Below are 21,353 nucleotides of genomic sequence, written 5' to 3' on the forward strand. Positions count from 1 at the left end.
TAAATTACTGAGAAATGAAATGTGGGAAATCCTTTAAGTGTAGAATGGTGTCAGGGTTTATTTGATAAAATCAAAGTTTTGTGCGAACAGAATATACCAATAAAATCAAATATATCAGCTCTTTGTAGCTCGGGGGGAATTTAAAGAGAATACTGAAGGAATACCTGTGATGTATTATGACCCAAAAAAGTGAAATTATTTTACCTGACGTTCCAGTGATCCACTTCCATCCATTTCAATATTATGTGAAAATTGAAAATTAAACTGTTAGCTTCTGTCAAATACTCCCTTCATAATAACTGAAAAGATAAAAAACTGAAACAGAAACTAAAACTTGGCATTTTTTAAATAATAAAAACTAGACTGAAATGAGCAAAACCATTCTGGAAGCTGAACTGGAATTTAAAGGAGTGAAAAACTAAATAAAAATAAAAACCATACTGAAAACACAGAGCTATAACTTATGATCATTTTTTTAAACGTCCACCAGAATTATTTGGCAGTTTTGCTAGATTTCTTTCTCCCTTTGCCCGCGTGGGTTTCCTCTGGATTCTCCAGCTTCCTCCCACAGTCCAAAGACATGCATGTTAGATTAATTGGTGATTCAGACTTGGTCCGAAGATATAAATGTGAGCGTGAATGATCGTCTGTCTGTCTGCGTTAGCCCTGTGATGGACACGCATAATGTCCAGGGTGTGCCCGATGTCAGTTAGGATAGGCTCCAGCTGACTGTGACCTCAGCTGGATAAGCAGTTAAGGAAATGGATGGATGGTTAAAGTCCCTAAAACTAGGGTTCAAATCTTAAAACTGCATTAACTGACTGTGCTGAGCAGATGATTTACAGTGGGCATGTTAAAGTATTTTTTAATGTAAGCTGCCCTTTGTGGACAAATAACAAGCTATCAGAGGAGTGACAGCAAACCTAAATAAAGTAAATCTAAAATGTCTCTGAGCTCAGGGGGAGTGGGGAGCTGCATGATAGATTTCTGCAGGTTCTTCATTATGAACAAATAGATTCAAGTTGTCATGTGATCAGCAATGATTTAAAACATGTTAATTGTAGTAGCTTTATTTAGTATTATTCTAAGAACATTTAAAAAATCTTATAAGAAGAAAAAAAAAGATCTGTGTAACTACAGTAATGTGTGCATGTGAGAAGCTGCTTGGGAAAACAGGCTGTATGTGCCTTAAAAATTCCAAAAAATTGTTTTCTTTGCGTATGAATGCGATTTATGCACCTGTTAATGTGCCACTACGTCATCGCTCTCAGGGAAAAACGGCCCTGACCTTTGTTCTTGTGATTTGTGGTTGCTTGACATTTGTGGCGACTCGCTGGACGAAGGAAACTGTATCGACATCGCTGCTACAAACGGTAACCGCGGCCTGCCGTTACCCTACCTCGTGGTTTGTGCAGCGTTGATGTCATTTGCGCTCACGCTTGGTCCATGCCATTTGTATACGTGTGTATAGGGTGCTAATGAGGGAGGACGGGGAGGTGGAGCGGGGTGGATGTGGAATCGGTGGGATACAGCTGGACGGAGTGGGAGACTGTGGTGAATAGGTAACCATGGTAACTCTGTTGGCTAAGATTTGAATGCAGCGAGAGGAATGAGAGAGCAAAAGGAGTGGGGGAGTGGGGGGAGGAAGCTGCAGTGTGTTTGTGTTTGGAAAGAGAAAGAGTGGGGGTTAAGGGTTAATATGCATCATTGTAGCAGGTTAATCTTTCATCAAACTGTGGGGTCAGTGCAGCGTTTACCCCCGCCACTGGACACTACAGTGTGCCACACGGGGGGGGGAAGAGGGGGGAGAGGGGTGGAGGTCCAGGAAATATGTAGTAGTAGGGTAGAGGAGGAGAAGGAGAGGGTGGAGGGGAGGTGTGAGGCAGCTGGGAAGGGAGGGGGGATGAATGTGAAAGAGTTTGCAAAGAGGAAGAGAGTGTTCCCACTTTTAGAGAATGAGATGGGAGATAGGAGGAAGAAGATATCAGGGGAGATAGGGAGAGGAAGAGGAGAGTGAAGATAAGGAGGGAGGGTTACAGTTAGAGACTATTGTAACATGTGGAAAGTGACAGCGGTGAGGCAGAATACAATCAACCAGCCTCTAACCAGCTGTCAGCTTCAAGCAGCCTCATTCTCCTCGATGGACCCAACATCTGAGCTAGCATCTTAACCTCAGCCCCAGTCACCCCCGGCTCTCCCCCTTGCGCTCTTTCTTTCTCCCCCCCCTTTTGCACCTTTCCACCCTGCTCTGATGCCGTCTACCTGAAATAGCTCTGGCACTTAAATCTCGCCAAAAGGAGAGGGGAAAAAAAGGTAGCTGGAAATTAAAATACGTAGAAAGGTGAGAGCTGGTCCAGAAATAGCACTGCGAGTTCCTCTTCATCCATCGGCTGATGACGAGCAGCTGCAGACGAGTGGGACTGTTGCTTTCGCTGCCACCGCTGGTGCCCTGTTCTTTCTGACCAGAGACACCGCCGCCACTGCTGCTGATATGATTTGTCATCGTGTCCTTGTGTGTGTTTTAATGTCATTGAACTTGAGCACACGCATTATTGATCAATCTTGGCCCAGCCAGTCCAAGCCTGCCTCTCCTCCCACTCCCCTGGCACTCAGGAGAAACCTCCCGCTCTGTCCCTCCATCTCTTCCTCTACATCTCCACCTGTTTCAAATTCATCCCTCTGTATTGTCTTTTGCCTCCATCTCTCCTTCACTCTGTTTTATATGCGTCTCTGTGTTGTCATTCCCCTCCCTCCATCTCTGTCTGCTTTATATTCATCTCTCTATTGAGCCTTCCTCCCTTCTCTCCTCTCTCTCTCTCTTTCTCCCTCTCTTGGTGAGTGAGAGATGATTAATATTAATGTCTCTTCTTTTCTTCCTCCCTATTTTCCCTCTTCCACTTTTTTATCTTCTCTTTTTTTTAACAACTCATCTCTTTTCTGCTCTTCCCACTATTTATACCTCTCTCTGGGTCTTTATCCCTCATCATCCCTTTCACTCACCCTTCCCTCCATCTGTCTCCGTCTCGATCTCTTTCTTCCTTTCTGTCTCTCTTTCTCCGGCCCTCTCTCTGCAGCTGTTCAGTATTCATCTATTACTGTAGTGTTGATAATTCCCTTCTCTGCCTGCAGCCATACAGTCATCTATCAGATTAATAATCCTCCTCTCCTTCTCATTCTCTGCTCCCCCCAACATCTCCTTTCTTACTGTGCCAAGTGAGGATGCTCAGCGTGTCAAATGAGTTTGCGTGTCAAAGTCCCATCATTACAACTATCATCATTAATATCTAAGATTGCTGGATGCCCTTATTTAAGGTTATTCAGGTTCTAAACAGCTTGCAGGGAGGGATACAGAGGCGCTCTGCATCTCGGACTTGAACGGCCGCATTTTAGTCCCACCTCTGTGTCTGTGCTACTGCAACAAAACAAAAAAAAGCGCTTACTGATTTCAGTTTGTTTTCAAGGTCTGGATAACTTTAATTAAAGGTGGTAAGTGTTCATGTTCAAACATCAATATATCATTGTCGTATTATTTGTTATACCTTGGAATAATTAGTGCTAACAAATGAGACCACAGCAGAGATGACTGGAAGGCTCTATCTCACACTAGTGGTGTTATTAATGCTTCTCAGAATTAAGACCAAATGTCCCAGAAACCCCACCGCTCCCTAGATCTTGTTTTTCATTCTTTCTGACGTCTACCTTTGCAAAATGTTGTGCTTTTTGTCTCTTTTGCTCCTACAAATCACACATTTCCTGTAAAACCCAACATTGTTATTCACTCTGTAGACAGCAGAAATATTGCAGTTGATGCAGAGAATGGTGTATTGTGTTTGTTCCACAGCGTTTTAATAATTAGATTATTGTAGTTAATATCACAGCTTTGAGATTTTAAGTGGAAATTCTTCAATCTGACTAACCATGCATACATTCTTGCATATGTAATTCCTTTCTGATATGGAAACTATTTTGTTTACTAATTTGTTCCTTATGTTGGAAGTATTGATATAACTGCAGGTTTAATTGGGTTTAATTTAGATGGATTTTAAATAACTTACTTTTAATAATTCAGGTAATCCCCTGAACAGTCAAAAAAGTCTACAAACCAAAGACTGTATATAAAAGATGGATGGAGATGACCATTTTAGAAAACATGCACCTGTTTTAACTAAAAAAAGAAAGAAATTGAGGCGTCTGAACGTGACTTTACAAACCATTTGTTAATGGCGCTGTGTTTATCTTCGACCTACCAAACTGACAATTTTCCTACCCACTGAAACTACCATTTCTGAAGCAATGTAAAAGCCATAATATACTTCTAAATATACTATCATGTAGTTTATGTTTTGTCCTGTAAATTGTTTGAGGGTCTTTTTCCACTCAACCCAAACTAGTCAGTACATATGGGTGTCCTTCTCTGACCCACATACTGCTAGAGATTTCATCCTGTTAAAAGGGAGTTCTTCTTCACCACCATTGCCACGTCTTTGAGGTTTTCTTTCTTTTTCCTTAAATAAAAATGATTTTGGTTCAACTACTCCTTTTCAGATGTGTAAATACAGGTGAGCTTAGTTTTACACAGTGAAGAGTTCTGACCCATGTCGAGCTGACAACACGTGTGCAGAATTCATATGCATTTCTTCACAAGTGTAACTTTAAGTTGCACAAAATGATCCATGTCATTGTCTTTCAAGGCTTTAATATTTTCAGCGCTGTATTGCATCAAATCAACAAAACTCATTTTCCTGAATTACATTTCAGGCAAGTGACATTTGTCACCCAAACACAGCATTCAACAGTTGTCGTGTTTATTTGGCGACAGATCTTATTCTTTTAAACATGAAACAAGTGTACAAAGATCACTTCTTCTCTGAGTGTTCTTCTAACTAAACTTTTGAGCAGTTGAAATCTGCACAGGAAAACCTCAAAAGCAAAACTGCACCGTTTCCATGCTGTTTCAGTACGATTTTGTGTGACACTGCTTATCTGTTTACAGCGGTTATGCCAATGTTTCAAGAACTAATTTCTTTCTGATTTATTGATTTACAAAATGCAATCCTTTAAAAACCAAAATACCTGATTGTCCCACTTCACATTGTTTGTTTCCGTATCTCCACACCTCCACCTCGTAACATTAATTACAGAATCAGCTTCCATCTGCCCTGTGTGTAAGGATTTGATTTCTGACAAAATGTCTGCTCAGGGATTATGTGGGATTTGATATGAGCAGTGACACAGAAGTTCTAATGCTTCTGAAAGATTTTTTGACAATCCCTCCCATGATAAGCTATATCGTAGCTGCCTACCCATTATTTGTTCTGTTCGTTGTCTATTGGTAAAAACACAAAGTGTAGTCTGTCTACTGTCTTTAATATCTGCTCTCTCTCTTCTTCTCTTTGTCTCTCTCTCTTTTGTTCTTCACAGTAACTCCTGGGTTCTTCTCACTTCACAAAAAGCCTCACTCGAATCCCCCGACAGCACCAGAAAAAAAGGGAATAACATCTGTTTATCTGCATATTTCTATGTTCAAACAACAAGAGGGAAAAACACAGAGCTCGACAGAGGACACGAAACATCTCAGAGCATGCGGAATTAGAAAGAACAAATTGCCACTGGAGGACCAAAGGGAAAGCAAACCTTTTCTAACAGATCCACCAGTGTGGAGTCACCTCACCTGTACCTTCGGATTAAAGAGCAGGGTCATGTCCCAGTTGCCATGCGCATCGCCACGCTGACCTGCCTTCCCGGCCCCTCCCCCTTCCTCTTTCTATTGGCCCAGCTGCTGCTGCGGCTCCTCCTCCCTGGGCCGGAGTTAGTGGGAGCCGCCTCCACCTGCCCCTCCCTCTGCACCTGCTCCAACCAGGCCAGCCGAGTCATCTGCACCAGGCAAAACCTGGAGGAGGTGCCAGAAAGCATATCAGTCAACACGCGATACCTCAACCTGCAGGAGAACTCAATACAGGTAAATAATGGTGGACGGAGGTCAAATCATTTCAGTCTGCATTGCAGAGCTAAGCATGACTAATGTTTTTATTCACTGAGATGATGATGTTAGTGTTGTGAAGTTTTTTTTCCTTTATATTTGTCACACTTACATTTTTCAGATCATTAAACCAATTTTGAAATTAGACAAAGAGTAAATACAAGACGCATTTTTAAAATTATGATTTCATTTACTAAGAGAAAAAACTATTCATCCCCAACTGGGCTTATATGAAAAAGCAATTGCTCCCTAAAATTAATAACTGGTTGTGTCCTTTTGGCAGCAAGAACTGCAGTCAAGTGTTTCTTTTATCATTGTAGAAGAATTTTGACTCGCTCTTCTTTGCAGAATTGTTTCATTTCTGCTACATTGGAGAGTTGTAGAGCATGAAAGGCCTGTTTAAGGTCAAGCCAAAGTATCTCAGTCAGATTTAAGTCCAGACTCTGACTAATCCACTCCAAAAACTACATTTTTATTTTGAGCTATTCAGAGATGCTTGTCGGTGTGTTTCGGTGCGTTTTATTGTCCTACATAACACAAGTGGATTTTTGGTAGAGGCTAGAATTCATGGTTCCATCAATTGCAACAAGTTTTTCAGGTCCTGAAGCAGCTAAGCAGCCTCAGACCATCACATTACCATCACCGTGTTTGAATGTTGCTATGACGCTCTTTTCATGTGATGCTGTGTTAGTTTAATCCCAGATGAAACAGGACTCAAACCTTCCAAAAAGTTTAACTTTTGTCTCATTTGTCTGCAGAATGAAGATGAGCCTTTGTGTTCTGTTTGGTCAGCAGTGGTTTTCAGCTTGGAACTCTCCTATCCGGTTGTTCAGTGATGACGCGACGAATCCTACTTCCGGGTCTAAAGTAGTCTGCGTTTAATATGGCTTTTGTGTTGTTAACATGTTTAATGTTATGTATTTTCTTCTATTTGATCTCAAAAAGCTCCTAAAACAGTCAGTGATCCCTGTTGACCTCCCTCGGCTTTTATTACCACTAATCATTTATTTAAGCTCAGTTTTTAAAACCTTAGGATGTAACTACAGCCCAGCCCATGCAGCAGTATATGAATGACTAACCTCGTATTGTGGATGGATTATCTCAGTTGTTCTCCTGGCTGAAGTTTGGTCCTTTTACAGCATCCTGCCATGCGATTACATTTGTTCCTGACCACCGAGAACACTCAACAAAAAAGTTAGCTTGTTTATATTATGCTAACATAGCTGTGTCGCTAGCGGTCACGTAGCACATCATTATATACCAGCTAGCCAAACTTCAGTAACCCTACAAACGTCACTGCTGTTTAGTAGTCTTCATTTATGTTGGAAGTGATAACAGAGCTGTACGTTTGAATTTGTTTCCAAAACTCCGCAGTCAGGACATGCTATATTGTAGTTAGATAGAAGCTAGCGAGCTAACTCCCTGCTAACTTCTAACTCCGTTAAATGTCATAAATTCCGTTTTCATGGATGCCTGGAATGTTAAACTCAATTGTTACACCTGGTAGAGCAGAACGCTGATCATTTTATTAAAGATGAAAGACTTTAGACAGTTTTTCAACTCTCAGTAATGCCATAGTGATCGTTTGATATATGGACCTGCAGCGGAGTTTAGACCCAGACACGGCTAGTGACGTCAGACTGAACAATCGGATAGTCTCCTATTGATGTCATTTTTGCCCAGCCTCTTTCTTCTTGTTTAATAAATAACCTTAACCTTAAATAACCAACTAGTAAGGCCTGCATTTCTTTAGATGTTGCTCTGAGTTCTTCTGTCTCCTGAAGTAATTTTAGTAGGTCACTCACTCCTGAGAGGGTTCCCCACTGTTCCAGGTTTTCTCCAGTTGTGGATAATGGCTCTCACTCTGGTTCACTGGAGTACCAAGGCCTAAGAAATAGTTTGCAACCCTTTCCAGGCTGATAGATGTCAATGGCTTTGTTTCTCACCTGTCCCTGAGTTTCTTTAGATCGTTGCTTTTTCAGATCTTTTAGCCTGCTTCATTTTGTCGGACAAGTCCTTTTTAAGTGTTTAAGAGCAGGTGTGGAAGTAATCAGGCCTGGATGTGTCTAAGGAAACTGAACTCCAGAAAAATGTGTTAACCTGAGCCAGCTAGGGTTGGGTAGCTTTTCTAGTCAAATGAAATAAATGAAATAATAATTAAAAACCTGCATTTTCTATATTGCTTTTGTCCAATAATAAAATTTGTTTGGTGACCTGAAACAGTAGCAAATATGGAAGGAAAATAAGAAATAAGAAAAGGGGCAAACACGTTTCCACAGCCCTGTACATGTGCACTCAAAAGCAGGCGTGTGAGCTAAACAACAGTTTATAAGTTGTTCCTTTGCAAATATTTTAATTGCTAAGTATGTTATGACGGATGAACAGTAGGATTTAACAATACTGGATATTTAGTAGTTTGTACCAGTGGCTTGTTTGTACTAGTTCCAAATTTCTTGCAAAATTGGAAGATTTCCTCCTTGGACTGCAAAGCAGGATAGATAAGGATAAATCAGGATAAATCATCACTTTCTTATCAATGAGTTATGACAGAGCAATTGCAACAGCTACACTGGTCGCCCTCTCCCACATAGGGATTTTGAGGTGCTATGGGAATTCTTCTGTGTTTCACATGGTTTTTTAATGGGCCTCCTTCTTTAGCATACAGTATATAGGTAGACTAGAACACTTGTAGCTACATGCCTCCCCTTTCACTTCTCAAAAGAATTGCAGTACCTAGAAAAGTACCTGCTCATGGGAGACACAGCAGATAGATTCAAATTTTTGATCTGGATTTTTTCTGGATTTTCTGGATTTTACTCCAGATTTTCCAAATTTTACTTGTCTTGGGAGGGCTGTGCCAGGGAATCGAGAAATGGTTGGGATTGGCATAAAAAGAGCACCAGCTTTTAATTCCCTGAGGCTGGGTTTCTGTCTCCGGCCAGTCTGGAACCCAGTATCCTTCAGATGTAAAGGGGAATGTGTTAACCACTACAACAAGGAACTAATATGCTACCTATAGTAGTTATAGTGCTATAAAAAATGGCAACAATAAAAAAAGTCTTTCTTTTGTTGTTGTTATGAATCTCAGTTACCAAAAGGTATCATGTATTAGTAATCAGCTGCTTCTCAAAGGACTCTCACATCCCCCAACTGATACTGATTGTTCTGCTTCGGTTACCTTTGGGTGGCAGCAGAGGAAGCGGTTCACTATCTGTTACAGGTTGTAGATTGAATACAGTTCAGCTCAAGAACAAGGACTACCACGGCAATCTGCAGTCCAAGAACGAGCCATTGGAGTCTACCAGAGTGAGAGAGGAAGGATTCACGCAGCTAAACTATATAGTAGATCTTCACAATAGTGATCCAGTCACCTAGCCATTAAGCTAATGGGGAAACACAAAAGGGGGAGGGCTGGAGCTAGCTGGCTAATAATGACTGGATTTTCCAAACAAGAGTGAAGGGATGTCCAATAACATATACTAATAATAATATACTGCAGATGATGTTGTTCTCTGAGATTAATAAAAAAAAAGATGCTAAAATGATTCACCAAAATATACTAACCGACTCGCCGAAGTAAAGTCTGTGTGTGGGAAACTCTGGAATATGACACAAATATTCACACATAAACTGCTAAAAAGAAAAGCATACAATACATGCAGTTTATTTCTGTAAGCATCATAAGCTGCATCATGATGCATGATGTAATTTCTGAAGGTGCTGACTGCCAGTCATTTTTCCTATAACACTAATTGATTGGAGGTCATGGTTCATTCTCTTTTTTACAATCAATGCACAGAGAAAACACTCATTCTGGCATTTGAAATACGCCACATTTTCAGCATTTCTTTTCAGCAAATAACCTATTGACACTTCTCTACAAACTCATTTATTTCTTTTATTATGAAAGGAGATATTTGCATAGTCAGTGATATAGCACAGTCGCATCTTGTATAGCAGATTGAGGATTTTCACATCATAATGCACACATCTAAAAATCAACACATACACAGACACCAGCACACTTATGTGTCTTTAACACTTGTGTTTGCATTTTTTGCCCGCTATCAGAGCGAACATTTGCGTTTGCAGTTGTGGATGTTAGGATTAACTTGTTGATACAGGTTCTCTCTTGGAAACTTTATTTCTAAGAAAAGACAAGAAAGTAAGCGGCTATAATGGTAGAAAAATACACTTAAGCCTCTAGTGAACTGAGGGAATATTTTATGAATTGAAAGCAAGGCAGATTTCCATGACACTGAGCTGCCTTTTGTATGCATTACCAATTTATCTCGAGTCCCTAGACAGCATTTGTGGCTTTACAGCTGCAGGGGAAGATCATTTAACCACAGACCATCGATACAAAGCACATGAATCTCTAAATTTATAAACCGAGTGGGTTGATTTTAGTCTTTGCTGCAGCATTTGATGTAGCTGGATCCATCCTCATGTTCCTGACAGTGCCTTGTTCTTTTGTGGTTTTAAATTCATTTCCACAACATTTTATCTCCTCTAATGAAAAGCAACGAGTATCCTAAACGTTGTTAAAATTGTCCAGTGCATCTCTTATAATGTCAAATTGCTCTGTACATTGGACCGAGCAGCCTGATATTCTCTATTCCTCGGAGAAAACATCTTATTAAACTTTATGTGACGTTAACGGAGCAGAAATGGGACATCACGCCACTTGATTTGGTACGTGAGGCTTTAAGAGATGCTGTTAACATGAAAGGGGAGAAAAAAATAAGGAAATAAGAAGAGTATTTGTTGCGTTTTGTTTTTAGCCTACAAAATTTGGATTCGGCTTGTTGTATCCTGCAGCCCCACTTGAAATGATTAAAAATCTAAAAATGTTTTAACACCTGAAGGCATCCTAGATTCTCTGGCTTATTTTTTCCTTCACTGAGTACCCTCAGAGTAAAGCCTTGACAGCTCCCACCCCCTCTTAACATCCTCACCCCTCCCTTTTCGCCCCCTCCCTCCTTATGCCTATCAACTCCCCTCTTCCTCTCCCCCCGCTCCTGCTCTACATACAGAAGAAGCAATGGCCTGACTCCAGGAGCCTCTGTGTGCCTCACTGAGGGCTTTGGCTGCACATATCTCAAACAGTCAGAGATTTAAGGGGCTTTTAGTCGCGCTCACTAAACTGTGTGTCTTTGACTTCACGCCAAATGAGCTCCAGTTGGACCACACCAATGCTACTGTGCTCTGTCCAGGGCCCGTGGCACCCATAGAGTTCAGATTCATGTCTTCCTGCAGACAAAATCATCTCTTTTTGTTTGTCACACCAAATTTAGTAAAAATGTATTAATTTAATTTCATAGTTCCTTTGTCGTTTGTCGTGACACTTTATGCGAATACTGTAGTCCAACACTGATAATCAGCTTATTAGCAAGGGATTATAATGTGTCAGTAGCAAGCCCCCTGAGTCTCACGGTAACAACGGTGTGAAAAGCACTTTTGTGTCTGCAGCAAGCGCTGAAATATGGTCAGGGTTAAGACAGGGTTGGGTTTACAGTAAATTTACCACAGTGCTTTCAGATTTAATGAAAAGTCAAGAGTTTAACTGCTTTTTGTCATGTGATATATTGTCGAATGAAGCATGAAACTACTAATTAAAAGTGACCATTTTTTTTTTTGCCATTTTTCATCAGTACAAGTTGAGCTGTGCTGTAGTCATAATGTGGGCTACTGATCAAATTCCTAAAACTTTATTTTGGTCACTGGGTGTATTTGACCCCAACTTAAATGGCAAAAACAGTCCTTTTAGAAGCAAGTCTTGCAATTCCATAGCCGTCCAATTGGCAATTATTTTCTAAATGAATGGGAAACAGAGCAATTGTGAAACTACATGTGCAGAATCCATCCATCCACCGTTCCATCAATCCATCTTTTCTACAGCTCAACCAGGTCCGGGTCCTGCGGGCAGCAGTCTAAGCTCCTGGATGCTTCCTAGTTGAGAGTTTGGGGGCATTTCCTAGTGGGAGAAGATCCTGGGGGAAACCCATGGCAAGCTGGGGAGATTATGTCTCTCAGCTGGTTTTGGAACGCCTCAGTATCTTCCTTAAATTGTTGGTGAATAGGGAGAGAAATTTCTTGGCTAATATAGAGTCACTAGTTAAATCAGATCTTTTGAAGCTTAAAAAGTCTGATATTTTTGCCCAGGATAAAGCTTTAAAAGCTTATACTGCCTCCATGCAATGTGACGTACCTCCAACTATCTCCATGGGAGTCCCTGCCTCCTTTTACTGACAATAGTCTGACATGGGAGGGTCGTCAGGTAATGCAGCTCATCTGGGCATTTCAGGCTTTAAAAGCTGGTTCGCTGGGCATGAAGTACATTTGATGTTTGTTGCTTTAGTTTCAATAAACTACCTCTTGTGCAGATTCACTCATTGTCACATACTTTGGGTGAGTCTACTGAATTATGGCTTCACAATGACGCCTTTACAAAGACAGCAGGTGCAGCCTCACAGCTTGCCCTATCATGAACCTCTAGTATGTGAACACATTTGGCTCATATGTTCGTTGGTGTTGGCTGTTGATTGAGTTTTTGAGGACGTGGGTGGGACATCCACCATCTTTTCAGTCCAGAATTGTCCTAAAGATTTGTATTCTCAGTGGGTGTTAGCCAAAGTTGTTGACTTAAGCTTTATTGTATCCCTGCTATTTACAACCTCTGATTGTAAATCAGAGCACTCAGTGTAACTCCATTACTCAAATGCATATTGTTTTAAGAGAAAGTCTAACGTGGAGGCCAGGGAAACCCTTAATTTGATCATGTTTATCTCCATAGTCAGAGGGAGTCATTCTCAAATGCAGACAGCAGCAGGAATCACTGAGGGTCAGCAGTTATCAGTATTAGGAGAAAAATACATTTTTATTTAAATGTATGGCTTCTTTACTTAAACATACATTTAGCCCGTAAGTCATTCATTAGCAATGTTTTTTCTTTTTGTTTTGCTTTGCTTTGTGTGTTTGTTTTTGCACTGATTTGTAACATTACAAAAACTAGACCATCTCCAAATTCCAAAGATTATTTGCTAAGAACAGATTAACATAATTTAATTACATGTTGGAAACAGATTAACACATAAGAATAACAGAATGCAGAATTAAAGAAGACATTTGTCTTTCAGGGAAGAAAATATTCTTTGGCCACTCAGCCGTCGCAATAGGATTTTCTCCTTTTTTGGAACATCCAGCAAAGGGGCCGATTACGCTTTTTATTGTTGTCTGGAAAATATATAGATATATATAAATATATAGACTTCACACCCCAAGGACCTCAACAGCTACAGGCCGGTGGCTCTGACATCCCACCTGATGAAGACCCTGGAGCGGTTGGTCCTGGCTCAGCTTCGGCGCCTAACAAGCTCATCACTGGACCCACTTCAGTTTGCCTACCAGCCTGGCATTGGAGCGGATGATGCCGTCATTCACCTCCTACATCGTTCCCTCGCTCACCTGGAGACCGCTGGAAGCACTGTGAGAATCATGTTCTTTGATTTCTCCAGTGCCTTCAACACTATTCTTCCCTCGGTTCTGAAGGACAAGCTGGTGAACTCTGGAGTGGACCATCACCTCACTACCTGGATTTTGGACTACCTCACCGACCGACCACAGTATGTGAGGACTCAGGGCTGTGTGTCGGACAGGGTCGTCTGCAGTACGGGGGCCCCACAGGGAACGGTTCTGGCTCCGTTCCTCTTCACCATCTACACTGCAGACTTCTCCCACAATTCCACCCAGTGCTTCCTGCAGAAGTTCTCTGATGACTCTGCAATAGTCGGCCTCATCACTGATGGGGACGACAAGGAGTACAGAGGACTGACTCAAGACTTTGTGGACTGGTGCCAGCTGAACTACCTCCAGATCAACGCCAGTAAAACCAAGGAGCTGGTGGTAGACTTCCGCAGGCACAAGCATTCTCCACTGCAACCACTGAACATCCAGGGTATGGACATTGAGGCTGTGGACAGCTACAGGTACCTTGGTGTTCATCTGAACAACAGACTGGACTGGACTCATAACTCAGACGCCCTCTACAGGAAAGGGCAGAGCAGGTTGTACCTGCTGCGGAGACTCAGGTCGTTTGGGGTGGAGGGCCCACTCCTGAAGACCTTCTATGACTCTGTGGTGGCTTCTGCTATCTTTTATGGTGTGGTCTGCTGGGGCGGCAGCATCTCTGCTGGGGACAGGAAGAGACTGAACAGGGTGATCCGAAGGGCCAGCTCTGTTCTAGGATGCCCTCTGGACCCAGTGGAGGTGGTGAGTGACAGGAGAACGGCGGCTAAGCTGTCATCCCTGATGGACAACATCTCCCACCCCATGCAGCAGACTGTGACAGCACTGAGCAGCTCCTTCAGTGGGAGACTGCGGCACCCACGGTGTGGGACGGAGAGATTTCGCAGGTCTTTCCTCCCCACTGCTGTCAGACTCCATAATAAAGACTTTAACTGATCAAGCACACACATCCACACATGTGCAATAACACTAAGTGCAATAATCTTTTCTGGCATCGTTGTATTTTTACTCAGTTGTATATAGCATTCGTATTCTATTTTTATCTTATTGTATATTTTTATTCTATTTTATTCTACTGTATATAGTATATTATTTTATTCTATTCTGTACAGTTGTGTACTGTATTTATTCTTATTGTATTCTAATTTTTGCGTCATAACTTTTGCACTGTCCACTTCCTGCTGTGACAAAACAAATTTCCCACGTGTGGGACTAATAAAGGTTATCTTATCTTATCTTATACTGTTGGTGGATCCTCATGTTATACGGAGAAAAATTTCAAGTAATGAGGTCAAAATAAGTACTAAGTAATAAGTAATTCCCGTGACCCCAAAGATCAGGATTCAAGCTGCTCTCAATGTTCAGGCTCAGGCAGTTTTTTTCTACTCTAGGCTCTGCATGATGTCACTGAGAGTGGATATCACTGATGGATACATACTTACCATCAACCACTCACTTTCCTCTTGTGAAATCAAACACATTGTTCCAGTTTTGCCATCCATCCATCCATCCTTTTCAGCTTATCCAATTCAGGATCGTGGGGTGACCAGAGACTATTCAAGCTACAATGGGGGACAGATCACCAATCTGTCACGGGAATTTATCTGTCTATTTAATCTGAAAAATTCTGCATCTCTCCCTCTGACTTGTCAGTGCCATTGCTCCCCTGCATTGCTGCAGGCTCTTTTAACCCCTCCACCTTCTCTGATTCTACCTGTAGGCTCAGGGGGAGAGGTTTATTCACTGCTCACCTGATTCTCTGTGTATCATATTTGCAGGAACAAGCCTAGACATCCAACTTTAAATGTATTAATGCAACTATATAAACCAGTCACTTCCGATGTGTAATACAGCCATCTCGGACTCATCCCTCTGACCATGGGAACAGAGGTCCAGCCCACCTGTTTTTGAGAACAAGCAAATCGGAAGAGATTTAGCTTAAAGGGAGAGCGCTAAAATGAACTTTTAACTTTTAACTATCAGTGCATTCTGACAAAATCCAAGGATAAAAATGTGCAGGTGGGAATGAGCATAACAGTCTGCAAGTAATCTTAGACCTTAAAATAACCACAAGAGAAGAAACCAGAGCTGCTATCACACTTAGTTGCTGCGTGCTTGTGTTTTGTTTTGGTTTTGTTTTTTTCTATTTTGTCTCACTGTGTCCTTTCTGCCATTGTCATGTGTAATATAATGAGACATTTTTTGGTTAAATGGCTGTTTGGTATTGTTTGACAATCATTTAAAATCTTCTCTGTATAAGTTAAAATATTTTAAAAGATTAATTTAATAGTTGTAAAATGAAAACACTGACACATTACAGTAATCTTGATTAATGTGCATTGTCCCTAAAAGGAAAAAAACAAACAATAAACAATGTCAGTATTAGTGCTGCATGTCTGCTAAAGGTTTTATATCATTTGGTATTCTTTAATAAATAAAAAAGCAAATTAAACATTTAGGGAAGCTGTTATTGATCTTCATTCTCATTGAGAACTAATGCATGACAGCCAAATTAACATTTTATAAGTGTATTTGGTTTGTTATTATGAAAGGTGTAATCGAGTTTGTTTTAAATAGCTGCTGTAAAACACAGCTTCCTTTTTTTCATTTTGTTCAGATACCTTTCTTTCAGTAAGCTCCATTAATAATCCTACATGTTTTGCAGTAACTTTATCATTACTTGTCCTTCCAGGTTATCAAGTCGGACACATTCAAGCACTTGAGGCACCTTGAAATCCTCCAGCTGTCCAAGAATCAGATACGTCAGATTGAAGTTGGAGCATTCAATGGCCTGCCCAACCTCAACACGCTGGAGCTTTTTGACAACCGCCTCACGCTGGTGCCATCACATGCCTTTGAGTACCTCAGCAAGCTGCGGGAGCTGTGGCTGCGCAACAACCCCATCGAGACTCTGCCAGGCTATGCCTTCCACCGTGTGCCCTCGCTACGTCGCCTGGACCTGGGTGAGCTCAAGAAGTTGGATTTCATCTCAGACGCAGCTTTTGTTGGCCTCATCAATCTGCGGTACCTAAACTTGGGCATGTGTGGGCTGAAAGACATTCCCAAACTAACAGCTCTTGTGCGCTTGGAAGAGCTGGAGCTGTCAGGAAATAGGCTGGAGATCATCCGTCCCGGCTCCTTCCAAGGCTTGGTCTCTCTTCGCAAGCTGTGGCTAATGCACTCACAGGTTTCCGTCATTGAGCGCAATGCCTTTGATGACCTGAAAAACCTGGAAGAGCTCAACTTATCCCATAATTCCCTCCACTCCTTGCCCCACGATCTCTTCACACCCCTTCACCAGCTAGAGAGGGTACACCTTAACCACAACCCCTGGGTGTGCAACTGCGATGTGCTTTGGCTTAGTTGGTGGTTAAAAGAGACGGTGCCGAGCAACACCACCTGCTGCGCTCGTTGCCATGCTCCACCATTCTTAAAAGGCAAATACATTGGAGAGCTTGACCAAAGCCACTTCACCTGCTATGCGCCCGTCATTGTGGAGCCACCTACAGACCTCAATGTCACCGAGGGTATGGCTGCCGAGCTGAAGTGTCGAACGAGCACATCCACAACATCCGTCAACTGGATCACCCCTAATGGCACTCTCATGACCCACGGCTCCTACCGCGTGCGGATATCGGTCCTGCACGATGGCACGCTCAACTTCACCAATGTAACCCTGCGAGACACGGGCCAGTACACCTGCATGGTGACTAACGCTGCTGGAAATACCACTGCAACCGCTGTCCTCAACGTTACTGCTGCTGATGTTAGTGTCAATTACACCTATTTTACAACAGTTACTGTGGAAACTGTGGATACTGTTGGAGGTAATGATTATGCGTTGGTTGCCATCAATGAGACCTTCATCCGTGTTCCACCTGGCCCCACTCCCTCTGATTTGTGGCCAGACGGTGTTGCTACCACAGACTCCTCTCTGCCTATCAGCTGGTCCTCCTCCTCTCCCCGCGCCACTCGACCCACCTTCACTGAGCCCATCACAGACGCTACCTTAATGGATGATGTGATGAAGACCACCAAGATCATCATTGGCTGCTTCGTAGCCATAACCTTCATGGCAGCCGTGATGCTGGTGGTGTTCTACAAGCTTAGGAAGCAGCACCAGCTGCACAAACATCACGGCCCTGCACGTGCCATCGAGATCATCAATGTGGAGGATGAGCTCGGCGCTGGGGCCAGTGGTCGGGGCAGCGGCATCTCAGGCGGAGCCACCGTGACACAGAGCGGAAGCAGTGGAATTGGAGGTACCCAGAGCCTCAGGCTGCACCACCCAGAGATAGTCAACTTGCCCAACCTGGCTCGATCGGAGCACCTCAACCACTACTACAAAACTCATCACTTCAACAACAACATGATGGGCCTGGGCCTGGGCACAGGATCTGTGGGCCTCAACAACAATAACAACCCCTCACCATGCTCTCAGTCACAGAACATATCCTGTTCCCAGATTCCAACCTCCACTGGTGGGGGAACACCGACAGGTGGCACTCTGCCCTCCCCAGTGCCCCTTCCTCAACTGGGTCTCCACAATTCTCTGAAAGGCCTGATGGGGAAAGGCCAGAACGAGCCACTACTTTTTAAGAGTGGCTCCAAGGAAAATGTGCAAGAGACTCAAATCTGAGTGAAAGTGAGGGTAGAAGTATGAGGTAAGAGGAAAGGGATGCTGGATAGTGACAGTGATATAGAAAGTACGCGAATATTTGAACTGACTGTAGCCTATACCGTCCTCGTGGACGGGTTTCAGAAAAAAAAGATGAAATTTCTCGTAGTTGCTGCTTTGTATTGTCAATCTTGGCAGGTAGAAGCAGATAGGAAGACTGAAGGAGACAGTACTGCATCTGATCAGTCCCACAAATAGCATCTGAACATAATTTTACACTAAGTCAGACACCAACACATGGAACGATCACCACAAAAATCACAATCATGTGCGCAACCCGCTATAGTCTTTGCCAAAGTCCAAGATCAAGCCAACTCTTTTCACCCAGTGGACAGCTATGAACAACAGCCTGTGTGTTTTTTACAGATAGCTTCGTATATTTCCAGACACACTCAGTGTATATATTTAGAGGGAGACATAATATTGGCTACTGAACATGTTTTCAGATTAGTGTTTGGCAGAGACTCCGAATAACAAACAATAATTTGGGTGAGCAGTGCTGTCCCAGGTTTTCAGGAAGCACTAAAATACAGAGCAGAGCAGCGATACTGTTCAGAACACAGACTAGTACTTTGCAGGGAGAGAAAACAACAGCAATTGTTTTTTCCGAGTGGTTTCACTTCTCTCTCACTTTCTCACTTTTTTCCCTTTCACACTTTACTGGCTACTGTCTTCTTTGAGGGAAGAAAGCAACAGAGTGGGCTATCATGGGAGGAGAGAAACCCCGTGGCATGAAGGACAAAGAGCGATGTATTAAAAAAAAGGACTAAAGTACATATTATATATACCGTAAATATATTTTCATTCAAAGAAGTAAATTATAAAGAATCTTTATCAAGCTTCTGACTAAAAACTACGACGTCTGAAGAATATATTAAAAAGAAAAACACACACAGTTGTTTTAGTGCCCCCCACCCCACTGCCCTCCCCCCCCCTTACTACTTCCCTCAACTTGGAACAAAATGGCCACTGACTGTGCCGCATAAGGACACGTGGGAGAGTGGGGGAAAAAAAAACAACAAAAAAAAGCAAAACAGACAAAATGTTTGAGTGAATTTATTTTGGTCTTGACTTTTTTGTAGCCACAGAGCGTGTTTTCCCCTCTCCTGTCGCATTCACATAAACAGGGTCACCGGAGAAGGGACGTGTTTATGCTCTACTGCGAAAATACGAAATACGACAACAGCTCTCCATCGTTTGGTACAGCTACAGCCTAGCGGGAGTGTTAATAATAATAATCGGAACGGTAATAATGATAACAAGGTTTAGCTTTATTTGTCATAATGAACGTTTAATGATTAGCACATGAAATGACACAAAATGTTGCACATGCTGATTTAGCATGCTCTATAGACGTCTCCAGATTTGATTTCAGCCGATCATTTGAGATTTATCCAAGGGATTATGTTATCATTATTAGCATTCATGCGACTATTATTATTACTACTTGTGCCTACAAATAACTGAAAAGTACTTTTTTTCATTTGTATATGACGCTGAAGTTGTTTATGACTGATCCTGTTGGACTTCGGCTAATGAACAGCAGCGGGACGGCGTGCCACTACTCCACATGCATCAGCAGGAAATAACTTGGCCCCCTCTAAATGGCTTCCTCAGTCCAGTTCTCACCAACTCCTCCAACTGTCTCAAGCAGTCAGGAACCCTCATGTTTGTCACACGTTAAAGACAGGACACGAACCTTTGACGAAGACTGCATCTTTGCAGAGGATTATCTCGCAACTGTATCTCAGTGTTATCGTGTGTGCGTGGATTTCATGGCAGCAGGGAACTACTAAATGGACGACAGGCATTGCCAAGCATTTCTAAAGGTAAGCGATGCTCGTTCAGTGAAGAGGAAGGAAGTGACGTGCAGTACAGGAAACAGAGATGGGGGGAACTTTTTTTCTAAAGAAAAAGTACAATTAAATGAAAAAAAAATATAGAACCTTATAGATCTCTTTTTAAAAAAAAAAAGGAAACAAAACTATTATGATAAGTGTTTTTCATTTTGGGTTTTTATCTAGTTTGATTTTTTTTGTTTTATTTTTAAATCAAGTGTTATCTTTATTGTAATATTGTTATTGTTATTATAATTAGCTAATTACACTGGTTATAATTATGAGAGATGTTCTGTTAGCAGAGGTCACTTTTAAAATTAAAAAAAAAAACTGGCACATAAAATGGCAGTGGAAGTCTGTGAAATTTGGTGGCTATATATTTTTTTTCTTCTTTATGTTACAATCAACTTTATTTGTAGTATCACTGTTTGTGTCCCTTTGGCTCTTCTTGAGATGAGACATAGCGAATGTGAAATGGTCAGCACTGGGTCCTTTTATTTTCTGCACAGGGGGACAGGAAAGGCCCTGCTCCGGTTTACAAGCTCAATCACACTCGCTCTGTACTTTTCGTGAATGTCATCACCATCACAGTGCTCAGAGTGCGATTGCGCTATGTCAACACCTCGTTGCCATGACTACACCCTCAGACTAATGCGCCAAACGCCGTCAGCATCGGCTCCTCGTAAGGCAGCCGGTCGCCCTCCCCCTCTCCTGTCCGTCTCGTTCCTTTTGAGGTGCCATATCTCGACGAGCCGGCCAGTGTTCCTTCAGTGGTAGCAAATCAACCTGAGCATTGTGCCCATGTCCTCACATAAAACTCCCTCCACCCTCCAACCCTCAGCATCTTGCCATCAGGTTTCCCTGGCAACTGTTGCTGCTGCGACAGCCCTTATCACAGCGTCTTGATTTGGGTTTCGAATGCTAAACAGACGAGAGCAGAGGGTATAGAACTCCTCTTCTTTTTTTCCATGCCAAGTAATTCACCCCGGTAATGTTCCTCGTTAATGTGTTTGATTTGTTTACACCAGCAACTATACTTCTCACGCCGCTGACTTTCTCTTAGTGAATCATACGATTTACATGCCACTCTCCCCTATGTGTTTAATTTGCATAGGCCACCACACATTTATGCACCCAGCACTTGTGATTAACACTCATACCCTGCATCTCTCATTAACATATTCCTTCCCAAGCACAAGGGATCCATATTCTGCTCACAAGTTATTTACATATTCATCTGCCTCTGTGTGTGCAAATAACAGTGAAATTATCATGTGGGCATGCTGGTGGGTAAGAGTGTGGTGTGTGTGTGCGCGCACCAGGTTTGTGG

The 21,353-nt window shown here is 42.3% G+C and overlaps 1 protein-coding gene across 2 annotated transcripts; it reads left to right on the forward strand.

Annotated features, from left to right (window-relative positions):
* Positions 1-5,713: 5,713 nt before the first annotated feature.
* On the forward strand, positions 5,714-18,146 carry lrrc4ba (leucine rich repeat containing 4Ba). 2 transcript variants are annotated; one of them, XM_085352840.1, is made up of 4 exons: positions 5,714-5,959; positions 16,200-17,712; positions 17,806-17,906; positions 18,087-18,146. In XM_085352840.1, exons 1-4 carry the CDS (start codon positions 5,714-5,716, stop codon positions 18,144-18,146), a joined length of 1,920 nt encoding a protein of 639 aa, XP_085208966.1. The 2 variants fall into 2 exon arrangements, with proteins under 2 accessions (XP_085208966.1, XP_085208965.1); XM_085352839.1 differs by having other exon boundaries at positions 16,200-18,146.
* The last annotated feature ends 3,207 nt before the right edge of the window (positions 18,147-21,353 follow it).

The sequence above is a fragment of the Diplotaxodon limnothrissa genome, linkage group LG4 (assembly GCF_057381915.1).
Source record: "Diplotaxodon limnothrissa isolate DT_005_m linkage group LG4, D_limnothrissa_male_GT1.1, whole genome shotgun sequence".
In the NCBI taxonomy this organism is placed as follows: Eukaryota; Metazoa; Chordata; class Actinopteri; order Cichliformes; family Cichlidae; genus Diplotaxodon; species Diplotaxodon limnothrissa.

Coding starts and splice junctions, on each gene's coding strand:
- lrrc4ba (XM_085352839.1), top strand. CDS start 5,714: ATGCGCATCGCCACGCTGACCTGCCTTCCCGGCCCCTCCCCCTTCCTC. Junction 5,960..16,199: donor TGCAGGAGAACTCAATACAG/GTAAATAATGGT, acceptor TTGTCCTTCCAG/GTTATCAAGTCGGACACATT.